Source organism: Rhinoraja longicauda, unplaced genomic scaffold (genome assembly GCF_053455715.1).
Source record: "Rhinoraja longicauda isolate Sanriku21f unplaced genomic scaffold, sRhiLon1.1 Scf000183, whole genome shotgun sequence".
Taxonomy (NCBI): domain Eukaryota; kingdom Metazoa; phylum Chordata; class Chondrichthyes; order Rajiformes; family Arhynchobatidae; genus Rhinoraja; species Rhinoraja longicauda.
The window spans coordinates 105,213-120,749 of record NW_027601401.1 but is presented as its reverse complement, the minus strand read 5'-3'; the positions used below and the strand labels follow the sequence as shown (position 1 = coordinate 120,749).

At 46.3% G+C, this 15,537-nt stretch overlaps 1 protein-coding gene across 1 annotated transcript in view; it reads left to right on the top strand.

Annotated features, from left to right (window-relative positions):
• Positions 1–1,835: 1,835 nt before the first annotated feature.
• The window catches only part of LOC144590427 (ribonuclease T2-like), a 34,099-nt gene continuing 20,397 nt past the window's right edge, over positions 1,836–15,537 (top strand). The window contains exons 1-4 of the mRNA XM_078395043.1: positions 1,836–1,933; positions 6,522–6,588; positions 12,205–12,263; positions 13,302–13,356. Of these exons, the coding sequence (XP_078251169.1) occupies positions 1,881–1,933; positions 6,522–6,588; positions 12,205–12,263; positions 13,302–13,356 (234 nt within the window). The 5' untranslated portion in view covers positions 1,836–1,880. The remainder of the gene's footprint in view (positions 1,934–6,521; positions 6,589–12,204; positions 12,264–13,301; positions 13,357–15,537) is intronic.

The following is a 15,537-nucleotide window of genomic DNA, read 5'->3' as shown; positions in this document are numbered from 1 at the left end:
CTGCATCTAAGCCCAGTGTCTAGAACCGTAAGGGGTGAGTGGGTCGAACCACTCACGGGGAACCAGTGTGCACGGCCTGGTCAAGGGATCAGAGCAAGGCACGGGGACCTTAGGTCGGGCGAAAGCTCGGCGCAGAAACCCCTTACACACCTGTATTCATCAAGGAGAGAATAGTGCAATCACGGAGGGGTATATTGATATTCTAGGGCATGTTGATCATTTTGACTGTTTATCATTATTGTCCTATTCTGCTGCAGGCTCTGGTGCCTGTGGTAAGAGCAGGGAGTGTACCTCTGGTAGTTGCAAGAACTTGTGGTTGGAACATGTCGTATAGGAAGCCTGTCTGATCTCATGATCTCAGGCCTGCAGCCTGGGGATGTATAAAGCCTGAGCATCCCACTGTGCATTACAGCTACAATAGCCTACAACTGCCTCCGCCGTGACATGGGTCTGCCATTCCTCCTGAGTACTTTGCACCTGCATTCAGCAAGGAGAGAATAGTGCGATCATGGAGGGGATATTGATATTCTAGGGACATGTGATCAAGAAGGAGGAGGTTTAATCTGCTTTAGTTCAGAGATACAGCATGGAAACAGGCTCGTTGGCTCTCCATGTCCATTCCGACCATTGATCACCCATACACACTAATTCCATGCTATCCTGCTTTCTCATGTACTTCCTACACATCAGGGGCAATTTACGGAAGCCAAATAACCTACAAACCCGCATGTCTTTGGGATGTAGGAAAAGGGAGAATAGGCAAACTCAACACTGGCAGCATCCAAGGTCAGGATCAAACTTTGGTCCTGGGCACTGTGAGGCAGCAGCTCTACCAGCTGTGTCACTGTGTCGCCCTTGGGCCACTGTGGCACAGGTATTGTTTTCTAGAAGAATAATATTGTGTCCAAGAAAACTCCCGGAACAGATATATGGGAAAAATGTAAAAGCAACAGAGGAGTTGCAGTGGGTGACTTTAATTTTTCCAATATGGACTTAACTCACCTTGGTGCCACAAACTTAGATTGGGCAGAATTTTTGTAGGTGCATCTAGGAGGGTTTCTTGACAATATCTAGATCCAACCAGGGAAGGGACCATACTGGACCCTGTATTGGGAAATGAGCCTGGCCTGCTGATTGGAGTTTCAATGCAGGAACAGTAAACACAACTCCATATGTTTTCTGAAAGTTACGGATAAGGATAAATCTGGACCTTGGAGGAGAGTGCTAAGTTGAGAAGATGCCAATGACATCAGTATTAGGCATGAGCTGGGGAGACAGGATGAAAGGCAAGAATGGCAAGGCTCACGAACCTTCGATGACAAGTTTAGTCAAAAAGAAAAAAAGAAGCATATGAAAGGATGAGGAAACTGAAATTGGGCCCTTGAGAAATGTAGACAATAAGAAGAAAACAAAACTTCCATGGCAAGTTGGATTAAGGAGAACCCCAAGATATTTTATTCATTGTTGACAAATAAGTGGGTAACTAAGGAGGGGATTGGAACAGTCAAAGGTAAATAAGAGAATTTATGCATGGATTCCCCGAAAATGGGTGAGTTACTAAATGAGTACTTTGCACCTGTATTCATCAAGGAGAGAATAGTGCAATCACGGAGGGGTATATTGATATTCTAGGGCATGTTGATCATTTTGACTGTTTATCATTATTGTCCTATTCTGCTGCAGGCTCTGGTGCCTGTGGTAAGAGCAGGGAGTGTACCTCTGGTAGTTGCAAGAACTTGTGGTTGGAACATGTCGTATAGGAAGCCTGTGTGACCACAGCCCCATCTGATCTCATGAGCCTGCAGCCTGGGGATGTATAAAGCCTGAGCATCCCACTGTGCATTACAGCTACAATAGCCTACAACTGTCTCCGCCGTGACATGGGTCTGCCATTCCTCCTGCTCCTCTTCCTGGTGGCAGCCAGCTGTTCTGGGTGAGTACAGTCAGGATTACTGGTAAGGGGAGCTTTTTCTTTCCATTGTGTCTGGATTAATCCCATCTGTTCATGAGTGATAGCTGAATGAGGCTAATCAGCCCATCAAGTCCACTCTGCCATTCAATCATGGCTGATCAACTGCCATTCAATCATGGCTCCCTCTCAACCCCATTCTCCTGCCTTATCCTCATAAGCCTGTCACTCGTACTAATCAAGAGTCTATCTACCTCCACCTTAAAAATATTCATCGACCTGGCCTCCACAGCCTTCTATGGCAAAGAATTCCGTGGATTCACCACCCTTTGAGTAAAGAAATTCCTCCTCAGCTTCCTAAATGGACGTCCTTTTATTCTGAGGCTACGACCTCTGTTCCTAGACTCTCTCACTAGTGGAAACATCCTCTCCACATCTACTCTATCCAATCCTTTCACTATTCGATGTTTCAATCAGGTCCCCCCCACATCCTTCTAAATTCCAGGGAGTGCAGGCTCAGTGCGGTCTGGGCGGTAAAACCAGCCAACACTCTCAAAGTACTCAACTTATAGATGTTAGTCTTTAAAATGTTTATTGGAAGTAAATATCAAAAACTATTATGGCATAAAATACGTAATAAAATGTGCGATTAAATTTTACAAGAAAGTTAAAATGATGCAAGATAAAATGTTACAAAATACAATGCACTGACCATTCCTCTGTGCCCTAATGGGTTTGCACAGCTTTAATTCTTAACTTTAAGTCTCCAACTCAGAATGCAGCTCACCTCAATGTTTACTGATCCAGTGGTTAAATGGTACTTTATTGTCACATGTAACTAGGTACGTACACTTGAGTAAGAATCTTACTATACAAAGACACAAACATACTTAAGTACAAGAGTGTAGGAATAGTAGATAACACTGTTACAGGCATTACACAAGGCACACCACATTTCCAGCGCTATTTGTAAGATTGAAGTCCAAGGTTGTTTAAAATGTTGAGTCCGAACTTGGCCATAAAGGCCAGTTGTCCTAGTGGCGGCACTGCATTGGAGTTGCAGCGGCCGATCTGGCCAGACGATGTTATCAAAGTCCTCCACCCCTGCTCCGCCACTCCGTGCTGCAGCAGGCTGGTTCTGATCCACGCACTCGGCCTCTTAGTGCGGCACCTGAGCCACTCGAGCCCCCGGCTGCTGCAGGGCCTCCAGTGGCCCACTCCACCGACACTTTGACCAGGGGACATCCACCCATAAACATGTCGTCCCTCGCCTCACACGGCCACTGCTCAGCCTTCGATCCCCAGGGTGCCACCCCGCAATCAACCTTGAGCACAGAGTGCTGCCGAAGGTGTGGGAGGAAAGACCCCAGCAGCACCGTTCTTTTACTGCAACCGCCACCATTTTGAATCTTACGCACCAATCCTGTCCTGTTTCATTGCAAGTTGCTCTGAACTTTCCCCTGACACCCTTTATATCAAACAAAAATCACAGCTGGAGAAGTGACTGATGCAACTGTGTCATGTTATAGTGTCCAAGTAAACCCCTGGAACAGATATATGGGAAAGATGTAGAAGCAGAGGGTGAGTTGTAGTGGGTGACTTTAATTTTCCCAATATGGACTCGGTCTCCGGTGGTGCCACAAGCTTAGATGAGGCAGAATTTTTGTAGGTGCATCTAGGAGGGTTTCTTGACAATATCTAGATCCAACCAGGGAAGGGACCATACTGGACCTTGTATTGGGAAATGAGCCTGGCCAGCTGATTGGAGTTTCAATGCAGGAGCATATTGGGAACAGTAAACACAACTCCATATATTTGCAGTAAGTTACGGACAAGGATAAGCCTGGACCTTCGGGGAATGTGCTACATTGAGGTGAGGCTAATGACATCAGTATTAGGCACGTGCTGGGGAGAGAGGACGGAAGGCAAGAATAGCAAGGCTCAGGATCCTTGGATGTCAAGAGATGCTGCAAGTTTAGTCAAAAAGAAAAAGGAAGTTTGAGGAAGCTGAAATTGGGCCCTTTGAGAAATGTAGACAATAGGAGGAAAATGAAACTCCCATGGCAAGTAGGATTAAGGAGAATCCCAAGATATTTTACCCATTGTTGACAAACAAGTGGGTAACTAGATAGAGGATTGGAGCAGTCAAGGATAAATTGGAGAATTTATGCTTGGATCTGGAAATGGGCGAGGTACTAAATGAGTACTTTGCACCTGCATTCACCAAGGAGAGAATCGTGCGATCAGGGAGGGGTATATTGATATTCTAGGGACATGTGATCAAGAAGGAGGAGGTTTAATCTGCTTTAGTTCAGAGATACAGCATGGAAACAGGCTCGTTGGCTCTCCATGTCCATTCCGACCATTGATCACCCATACACACTAATTCCATGCTATCCTGCTTTCTCATGTACTTCCTACACATCAGGGGCAATTTACGGAAGCCAAATAACCTACAAACCCGCATGTCTTTGGGATGTAGGAACAGGGAGAATAGGCAAACTCAACACTGGCAGCATCCAAGGTCAGGATCAAACTTTGGTCCTGGGCACTGTGAGGCAGCAGCTCTACCAGCTGTGTCACTGTATCGCCCTTGGGCCACTGTGGCACAGGTATTGTTTTCTAGAAGAATAATATAGTGGATAACTCCCCAGCGCCTCATGGGATCTATCCCAGATCATTGAAAATACAAGAGTGGAGACTGCTGGGGCCTTGACAAAGATCTTTGTATCCTCTTTAGCCACATGCAAGATCCCAAAGTTCTGCAGGTACCCCATTGCAATTCCTTCATTTGAGGCAGGAAATAGAGACAAAACAGGTAATTCATAGGATGGTGAGGCTGTGGTAGAAAAATTGGTGGAGAAGATTTTTAGGGATAGAATCCTAATCTATCCATAATAAGTCTTTTTAGGGATAGTCATCATGACTTTGGGAGGGGGAGATGATATCTTAAAAAATTGGTTGAGTTTTTTGAGGAGGTGACAAAGATGATTGAACGTAGGGCAATGGGTGTTGAATAAATGGATTTTAGTAAAGTTTTCAACACAGGCCTTCATGGTAGGCTGATGTAAAAGCTAAAGTACATGAGATCCACAGAGACTTGATAGATTGAATTCAAAGTTGATGTGCACAATGTGAGAGGGACCCCTCCTTCAGATGCCGCTCTGATCCCTCTCATTGGCTGACAGGCCAGGAGAGGCAATTCTCAGCATCATTGGTAACAGCGGGGGCAATTAGCTTTTATTGGTTTGGTCACCAGAACCTTTTCAGCCTGTTCCCTATAAACCTTGGCATTCTAGCGAAAAGGGAGAGTGTGGGAAAGGGAAAGGCAAGGGGCAAGGGGCAAGGGGCAAGGGGCAAGGGGCAAGGGGCAAGGGGCAAGGGGCAAGGGGCAAGGGGCAAGGGGCAAGGGGCAGGGCTCCCTGCTAGCTGTGTTCCCCTGTCACAAGTCCGAGGAAGACTGAGTTACTGGGACAAAACTGAGACTGCCAGTACCATTGTGTGGTCAAGACTGGGCTGTCAGGAAAAAATCCGAGACAGCCAGCACTTCCACTGAGACTAAGGCCAAGTGGCCGGGTCAAGCCTGAGGTGCCAGTGCCTCGTCCTGTCCTAACAAGGGATTGCGCCCATGCATATGTAAAGACTGAGCTGGTCTGGCAGCATCTCCGGAGAAACGTCTAGGTGACGTATCGGGTCGAAATCCTTCTTCGGACTGACACTCTCACTCAGCCTGAAACATCATCTATTCCTTTTCTCCAGAGATGCTGCCTAATTGGTGCAGTTATGGATAGTGAGGAGGCTTGACGAATGATTCAGCAGGATATAGAAAGGTTGAAAATATGTGCAGAGAAACGACTGATGGAGTTTAATCTGGACACACTGCAGCCATGGTGTATCACTGTGGAGGGTGTGAATAGACTGGGTGCTCATTAAATGCGTTATTCGCCTTGGTCATCTAGACATGAGTCAAGCATTCCGAGTATCATTGGAAGTGCACACATCTAGGAATGTGGAGAGTATTCATTATTGGCTTGATATTCTTTATAGACCATGGATAGAACAATGTAAGACCTGATTTGGATTCATAATCCAAGTAGCCCCAGAAACACCTTCACATTATAAACTTGGAGAATGCAGCATTTACATTGATTCAGCCTAGATGAATGGGAGGGTGGTGAGTGGATTGGAAGCAAGTGAGGAAACGTCCAAGTTCAGAAAGTGTGGGGCTGAGGGGATTGTGGATGGTGTTTTGATCTGCTGCCTTTGGTCACTTTTCACTGCTTTTCACTGTACCTCGATACATGTGACAATAAACTAAACTGAACCGAGCTCTGTCTACCTAGATGACTGGATTGGTGTACTCAGATGGAATGTAAACATTTCATGACCCCTGCTGCCACTTTGACTCTGCTCCCACCTAGACCACTCTGACTCTTTCCCTCCCTTTGACATCTCTACCCCCATCTCTGGAGTTACCAGGTGAGTGCGTGTTGTGGTGGTTTATATGCAGTAGGTGAATGGGGGCTGTACCGCCAATTACTATTTGCTCTATCAGCACTTCCTCGTGTGGCCAGTTCACAGATCCGTTAATGAAAACACTTTTGTTTTATAGCAAATCTAACTTGGGAGATCCTACCGATAATGTTCTGGCACTTAGGTGGCCACCAAACGCCTGTAAGGTAAATAGAATTATTTGTGTGCCAGTCTGAGTGCTTTGATTGTGAGAGCATGCAAATAGTGTCATTATCACAGAAGCTGCTTTGGAGATCATATTGCCATATTAATAATTAGAATCTGGATGGCATGACTGGTAGGTTTATGGATGTACCTGCTCCCAGTCAACTTTTGCCAGGTCCTGTTTCATGACATTCATATCATCCTTCCCCACTTTAGATCCTTAATTTCTAATCCTTGTATCTTTCCTTATCTACCTTGAAACGCACGTTTGGAACAATAAGGTTGAGAGAAGATTGGTGGTATAGTGGACAATGAAGAGGCTTGTCTCAGGTTACAACCGATTTGGATGAGAGTGTACAAGGCTTGATTAGTAAGTTTGTAGATGACAATAAAGTAGGTGGTATCGTAGATTGCAAAGAGGGTTATCAAAAATTACAGCAGGGTCTTGATCTGCTGGGCAAGTGGGCCGAGGAGAGGCAAATGGAGTTTTATGCAGATAAGTGCAAGATGTTAAATTTTGTAAAGTCAAACCAAGGTAGAACCTTCGCAGTGAATGGCAGGGGCCTGTGGAGTGTTGTAGAGCAGAGGGATCGGGCGGTGGTGCGGGAGTAGAGTTGCTGCCTTACAGCGCCAGAGACCCACGTTTGATCCTGACTACAGGTATTTGTCAGTACAGTGTTTGTAAGTTCTCCCCGTGACCTGTGTGGGTTTTCTCTAGGATCTCCGGTTTCCTTCCACACCCCAAAGACATACAGGTTTGTTGGATAATTGGCGGGGTATAATTGTAATTTGTCCCTAGTGTGTGTAGATTAGTGTTAATGTGTAGGGATTGCTCATCTGCGCACTCAGTGGGCCGATGGGACTGTTTCCTCGTTGTATCTCTAAACTAAACTAAAAACTAAGCAGTGAAAGTGCTAGTGTAAAGTGTAGTTCCCTGAAAGTGGCATCACGGGTGGTTTGGGTATTAAAGAGGAGTTTTAGTGTATTGGCTTTCATCAGTCATAGGGAATGGATATGGTGAATGTACAGTTTTTTACCCAGGATAAGAACCTGAGAGCATAGGCCTAAGGTGAGAGGGGAAAGAATTAATAAGAATTTCTTCACACAAAGGGTGGTAGGTATGGAAAATGAACTGCCAGAGAAGATCGTTGAGGCACGTACAATAACAGCATTTAAAAGACATTTGGGCAGGCACATGGACAGGAAAGGTTTAGTGGGATATGGGCCATACCTAAGGAAATGGGACTAACTTAGGTGAGGCACCTTGGTCAGCATGGACGAGTTTGATCAATGGGGCTGTTTCCATGATAACTCTTTACGACCGAGCACACACTTTATGCAGGTATGCCAAATAAGACAATCCACTGTTCGTTGTTACCAATGGAGTGTGTCGATGTTGAAAGGCTTCAAGAATACTGTACGAGCATCTCTAAAACTTGTTCTGTCACCACCTGATCGTTTGCCCTCAGTCAGCGATCCATAAAACAGCTGCCTTCTGACATCAGACCCTCTTGTGACATGTCCTGCTCCTCTGATCTGTGATTCCTTCAGTAACGTGTACATGTTTTTAGTTTCAGAGATATAGAGTGGAATAGGCCCATTGAGTCCGTGCTGAACAGCAATCACCAGTACACTAGTTCTATCCTACACACTAGGGACAATTAACCTACAAACCCACACGTCTTTGGGATGTGGGAGGAAACCAGAGCATCCAGAGGAAACACACGCAGTCACAGCAAGAACGTGCAAACTCCATATAGACAGCACCCGTAGTCAGGATCAAACCCGGGTCTCTGGCATTGGGAGGCAGCAGCTGTACTACTGCGCCAATGTGCCACCCATGGTGAGGAGGTTTATTTGGGACAGAATGTGTCTATCTGGATTTATGTCTGAAGAGTGATTGGTTACATGGTGATATTGATCTAATAAGATGGGCAGAGCAATGTCAGGTGGAAGTGAGACCATATACATCAAAGGTCTAATAAGGGTAGAACAAGAGGAAAGGTTATGGAGGTTAGGCCAGTGGTCTGCTCTTCCTGTGGGAGTTTGGGAACATTTCTGGTGTGTCTGACAACACCTGCAGGAGGCTGTGTCCAGCTGCAGCTTCCCACTGTGTAGTGCCGTGGAGAATTTGATTTACGGAGAACTTTGTTGACTGAATTTAGCAATTAGTCACACTGCAGGTAGAGAAAGGAAGGAGGTGGATGACCAGGAGGAGCAGTAAGTGCAGGCAGGTCGTGCAGGAGTGAGTGCCCTGTGGTCATTCCCCTCGCAGACAGAGTAGGTCTCTCAGAGGAAAGTTGCAGCAGTAGCCAAGGTGTGGCACCACAGTTGGCTGTGATGCACAGCAGGGCAAGGAAACATCTCAGTGAGCTGTGGTGTGGGGAAGAGATGGACTTCCCCTTGGCTCAGAGCGAGATCCCAGGATGGTTTGTTGCCTCTCACGTGTCAAGGACAGGGATGTCTTGGATTGGATCCGGGACATTGTGAAAGGGGAGAGAAAACAGCTGAGATTGCTGTACACAATGGTACTGACAACCTAGGCAGAACGAGAGGTGAGATCCGACAGGGTGAACTTAGAGAGTTTGGTAGAAGTTTACAAAGCAGAACTTCCAGAGTGTAATCTCAAAATTCCTCTCAGTGCCATATGCCAATGATGGTAACAATAGAATAGATGAACGCATGGCTGAAGAACTGGTGCAGAAGGCAGGTCTTTAGCTGATGAGATCACTGGGATAACTTCTGGGCAGGTGTGACCTGTACAAGAGGGACAGGGTGCATCAAAACTGGAAAAGGACTAACATCCTCTCAGGGAGGTTTGAGGAATGGGTAGTAACGGCTTTTGATACCTTCATTAATCAGGGTGTTGAGTAAAGAAGTTGCAATATTGTGTTACAGTTGCACAAGACTTTGAGGCTGCATTTGGAGTATTGTGTTCAGTTTTGGTCACTCTGCAATAGGAAGGATGTCATTAAGCTTAAAGAGCACAGAGAAGCTGAAGAGGATGTTGCCAGGACTTGTGAGCCTGTGCTACAGAGAGAGGTTGTGTAGGCGAGAACGTTATTCTTTGGAGTGCAGGAAGATGAGCAATGATCTTATAAAGGAGTATAAGGTCTTGAGGGGAATAGATAGGGTATTTTACCGAACGCGGGGGAATCATGAACAAGAAGACTTAGGTTAAAGGTGAGTGGGGCAAGATTTGATTGGAACCTGAGGGTCAATTTCTTCACACAGAAGCTGGTGGCAACATAGATTACAGCCACCTGCTCCATGACCCTTGCATTCTTTAACAACCTGGGATTATCCCTTCCGGTGCAAGTGACTTGTTAGTGTTACCTCCTCCTCCTCATCAGTTACCCCCACCCCCTCTCCCAGATCTGCATCACTCCGCTTCTGGCAGCTCCCATTTCCTGATAACGGGTGATACAATGCCCTCAGCCATGTTCCAGCTGTGCCTCTACCTTGATGCAGATCACTCCGTTATACCCTGATCTCCACACTCCGCTCATCCCATTTACAGGCCTTTGGAAGGCTCTTTGTTCCACTTTCCCTTGAAAAGCCTCTCTCCTTTTGTACTCACTGCCTCTCCCAACTCACCACATTCAGGTGGGTTTCCATTGAAGTCTCACCTTCCTCATGCTCACTCCTTCCTTCACTCCCTCCTGGGTGATCCAGGGAGCACCAGAGTTCCTTTACTTTTCCCTGGTGTGGGAATACTCCTCGTCTGTACATAAAACATTCCCCATTCTTCAGTGACAGTGCCAGCTGCCACAACATCAACACTTGTGATACATGAGGACTGGGGAGAGCAGTCCATATCGCGATTTACTAACACAAAGCACATTATCTATGCTTGCGTAAGGAAACAAGAGTTGAAAAGTATTCTGTCCATTTATTTTTTTCTCCAAATAAAATTTGGCAATCTCTAATTTTTTTTGGTATCCCAGATCTTTGAAACTTGTGATTTTTTGTCCACTGAAGAAATGGCAGGCAAGTTGGTGCAGTGTATTTCCTGCAGGTTATGGGTGGTCAAGGATGCCTATGGAGCTTCTGGAGACTACACCTGCAGGAATTGTGTCCAGGTGCAGCTCCTGAGTGAACGTGTTGGGGAACTGGGGAAGCAGCTGGATGACCTTAGGGCCATCCTGGAAAATGAGAGTTTCCTGGACAAGTGAAGTTGTTAAGCCAGTGATTCAGGAGGAGAGCAGGTGGGTGACTGGGAGAAAAGGGAGTAAACGTGGAGAGCAGGCGACCCCGGTGGCTGTGCCGAATGAAAACAGGTATGCCCCCTTAGGAGTTGTCGGAGCAGAAGACGCTTCCAGTCCAAGCGGTGAACAGGTCGGTGGCTCCAATCCTGGCAAGGAGACTCGACTGGGGAGACCGACGTCAGGCAGAGCCATAGTAGTGGGTGACTCCATTGTCCGAAGTGTGGGCAGGAGATTCTGTAGCGGCAGGCGGGACTTCAGGATGGTCTGTTACCTCCCTGGTGCCAGGGTTAAATATGTCACAGACCGACTTCAGAACATCCTCAAGAGGAAGGGTGAACAGCCAGAAGTGGTTGTGCACGTGGGCATGAACGACGTCGGGAAGAAGAGGAAGTTTTGCAAAGTGAATTCCAGCCCAAGCGAGTTTGTGCATGGCCTTAAGGACATCCCCTCTCTTCAGTCTATAGTAGTTGGCATCCGTCCATCGGCGAGAGGCGACGGTGAAGCTTTGATGCTGTCTTGTTTGGAGAAGGGAATGTTTAATCGATAGTCTATAATACCATTTTCCTCTGCCTCCCATCTCCTGTTTTCCATCCTTACCTTTTCTGACCACCATATCTTTGAATATTAAGAGGTCTGTTCTGCCGAGAATGAGCCATGTAATCAGCAGCACATCATAATCACACATGGCTCTTTGTACCTGCAGCTCACCAATCTTACTCATCACATTCTGTGTATATTGTGGACACCAGATTGTGTCTCTCAATTTGCTCCTATCCAACAATTCCTTCTCTGTCATCATCCAACACTCACACCCTCTGTTCACCTTATTTATTTTTGCTGTTATTGCCTGGTATGCCCATACCCTGCTGATCTTGATTCAACTGTCATGACTTGGGCATTGTCCCAATCCTATTAACTTGTGACCCGTCCATCTCATACAGGTTTCATCTGCCTCTGAATCTGAATGTACCTGCATGCACCATGGATGTTACCAGTCTATCGCCACCTTCTCTTCATATTCTGTTCTCCCTGAAGCCTGGCCGTGCCAGCAGCCCAGAGATTGCCACCTGTCCACCTCTGGCAACATTGACAGACTTCCATTGCTGCCTTCTCCACATTGGTACCAATGTGTACCCACTTGTTCTGGGTCCCACTTTCCTCTGCACCCTCTCACTCATATCCTGAGAAGCAGAGAAACATCCACCTGGAGAGAAGCAACCAATCCCACTTTGACCCATCCACCTGTCTCTTCCACCCCTCCCTTTGTTCACTCACCCCTCTGTCCTTTTGCCAAACCCTCCCATTGCCTGCCCACTCTCTGCCTGACAATGACCCCAATGATCTATCTTTTTTTTTAACCTTTTTCATCCATTTTGTTTCAGTGATGGGTTTTCTTTGTTCTTTCTCCAGGTGAATCACTGGACCGGCAAAGGATGTGAATTTGAATGGTGGACCATCCATGGCTGGTGGTAAGTCTCGTTACTCAGATGGGTTCTAGTGAGAGATGGGAGTTGTCAGGGAGAGCTGACAGGGGGGTCTCCAGTGGTAGTGTCGGGCTGTGGTGCTGGTCTGTGGTCTCCACTGAGCCCAGGAACTGGACACCAGCACCAGAACAACAGCTGGTTCTGCAGCTGCACGGCTGCATTCTGAGCAAAGGTCTTCAGCTCCACCTCAAATGGCCGCCCCTGAATCTGACACAACCCTGTCAGTCCCCCTCACAATTTAGACAATTCATGAAGATCACCTCTCATTCCAAAATCTCCAGTGAGCTTCGGCCCAACCTGCTCAATCTCTCATACAGCACCCCATCCCAGGACTCAACCTTTCACCATTCACCCAACTGCTTCCATGGCAGCTATACCTCTCTTTAAATAAAGGGACCAAGAATCTGTTGTGATGTCACTAAAGGTCTGCAGAGACAAAGCCAGACCTCTGTTGGAATAATATATTCAAGACGTGAGTGACAATTAACTTCTTTGTTCACAATAACGTGTCAAGCCAGAGACTGCTCTGCTGACTCAGAGCATGCGACCTTTTAATATCATATTTAATAGCAAGAAATGTGGAGTGGGTCACGTATATTTGTTAACATGGTTAACTATTGTGATCCAGAATTCTCTTCTTTCCCTTATCAGCCTTAACATTAAAGATCAAAAGTACAAGGTCAGACATGTTCAACCTATGAGACACTTCACTAAAATAAAGTTCTATTTCCACGGTACGAAGTGCTCATAAGACAGAGAGCAGTTCAGTTCTTCCCACAATTCCCACACCTCCTCACTATTACACTTCACACCCGGCAAACCCGGGACGGGGTATATTTGCTGTCATTGCTCCAAGCTGCAGTGTGGGAGCACCGATTCTGCAACGCTGGAGTTACCACGGAGCCCCTGGTCTCTGGCACTGAGACAGAACAGGAAGTGTTGTCCCTGTGAAGAAGTTGTCAGCAAAGTGCAGGAACTCTTCAGCTTGGAGGTAGTAACTCACCCCATCCATTTATCTTCCAGGCCCCCCAAGGGTGGCAATGTGAATATGGATCCGTATAACTACAACAAAATAAAGGTCAGTAGTACTTACGGTTCAAGACCATCGTGGGTTTTGGGTCTGGGGTGACACGCTGGCACACAGGCCTTTGGTCAATTTCTCTAGAGGGTGGGTGGGCTTTTCAAATCACACAGCAGCAGGAAGTGTCCTCAGGTCTGTTCTCTGGGCATTTTACATTGGCCTCAGCTGCAGTATTTGAGATTGTGTACATTAACACACAAACCCATTGAAAACCTTCAGTTTGTAACCCACTCCTAGTATCTGTTATTCAACATGTAAATGACTTCCTACAGACAATGAATGACTTCCCACTCTGTAACTCTGGTATCTGTTATTTCCACACATAAACTATCTGAATTCCTGCCTTAGATCCAAGCATGTTACTCCCCCACAGATATCTGATATTAGAATCATGCAGCATGCAAAGAGACCTGTCAGCTTATCCATGCCAATCAAGATGTCTACCAAAGCTAGTGAGCTTTGCCTGTTTGGCTCATATCTCTCTAAACCCTTCCTATGCATAAACCTGTACAAATGTCTTTTAAACGTTATAATTCTACCCATCCCTACCAATTTCTGTGGCAGCTTCTTCCTTATACCCAGCACCCTATGTGGGAATAAGTCTCTCCCCTCTCACATTAAAGCTGCGCCCTCTAGTTTTAGACTCCCCTATGCTGGAGTATAGGCTGTGACCATGCGCCTTCTCTATGCTTCCCATGATTTCATAAACCTCCATAAGATCACCCCTCGGCCTCCTTCACTCCAGGGAAAACAGTCCCTGTCTGTTCAGTCTGATCAATCTGAAGAAGGTTCCCAACCCAAAAGGTTTCCTGTCCATTCCCTCTGCAGATGCTGCCTGAATCCAGCATCTTACTCCAGCATTGTTTTTGCTAAAGATTCCAGCGCCTGCAGTTTCTTGTGTCCACAGCTGATCTAATGTCACCTAATAACTCAAGCCTTCCAATCTTGTAGTATTTCACCTGTGAATATTAGGTGTAGCGGGACAGGAGGCATCTCTGGAGAGAAGGACTGGGTGACATTTCAGATCGAGACCCTTCAGTCTGAAGAAGTCTTATCCGAAATGTTATCCATTCCTTTTCTCCAGAGATGCTGCCTGTCCCACTGAGTTACTCCAGCATTTTGTGTCTACCGTCGATTTAAACCAGCATCTGCAGTTTTTTCCTACACAATATTAGGTCTAGGTTCGGCTTAAGTTTATTGTTGTCACATGTGCCGAGATACAGTGAAAAGCTTTCTTTTGCATGCTTTCCAATCAGATCAGAAAATACTATACATAAATACAATCAAGCCAAACTCGAATGCAATAGATAGAACAAAGGGGAAGATACAGAGTGCTGGAGTAACTGAGAATATGTTTCTCAGCTTTGTAGTGCATTAGTTCCAGAAACAAAGTCCAATGTCTGCAATGCAGTAGAGGTGAATTGGTTTAGTACCCTAGTTAATGGAAACAAAGTGCTGGAGTAACTCAGTGGGTCTGGCAACATCTCTGAGGAATGTGGATTGGAGACGTTTCAAGTCAGGATACTTCTTCAGACTGATTGTAAGGGGTGGGGGAAAAGAAAGCTGGAAGAGAGGAGGGGGATTACAAATTGTGAAGCCATAGGAAGAGATGTAAGAGGAGGGGGAAGGGAGAAATAGGCGTGAGCCAGGTAAGGCGGGGGGGGGGGGGGGGGGGGGGGGGGGGGAGGGGGGGTTGTTAGAGGTCACCTAAAATTGGAGTATTCCATATTCATACTCTTGGGTTGTAAGCTTGGTAAATGTTAAAAACCCCATCTCTAGTGTGTGTAGGATAGTGCAAGGGTCGCTGGTTGGCGAGGACTTGGGCCAAAGGGCCTGTTTCCGCACTAAATGTTAATCGGAATCCTATGTTTAAAAAGCTTTGAGACAAATGCTTAAATAGGACTTGGCAGAGAGGGATACTGTCTTAATGTGGGCAAATGGGATTAGTGTAGTTGGGTAAATTGCATGAACCCAGTATGCCAAAGAGCTCAATTCGATGCTTATAGAGTTGTAGAGTAATGCAGCACAGAAACGTTTCCTTCAGGTAACCTTGTCTATGCTGACCATGATCCTCATCTGCATGACCCCATTTGACCACATTGGGATCTCATCTCTCTATTCCTTTCCTACCCATGTATCTGGACATTCCTACCCTGGGGAAAGGACTCCAACTATCTA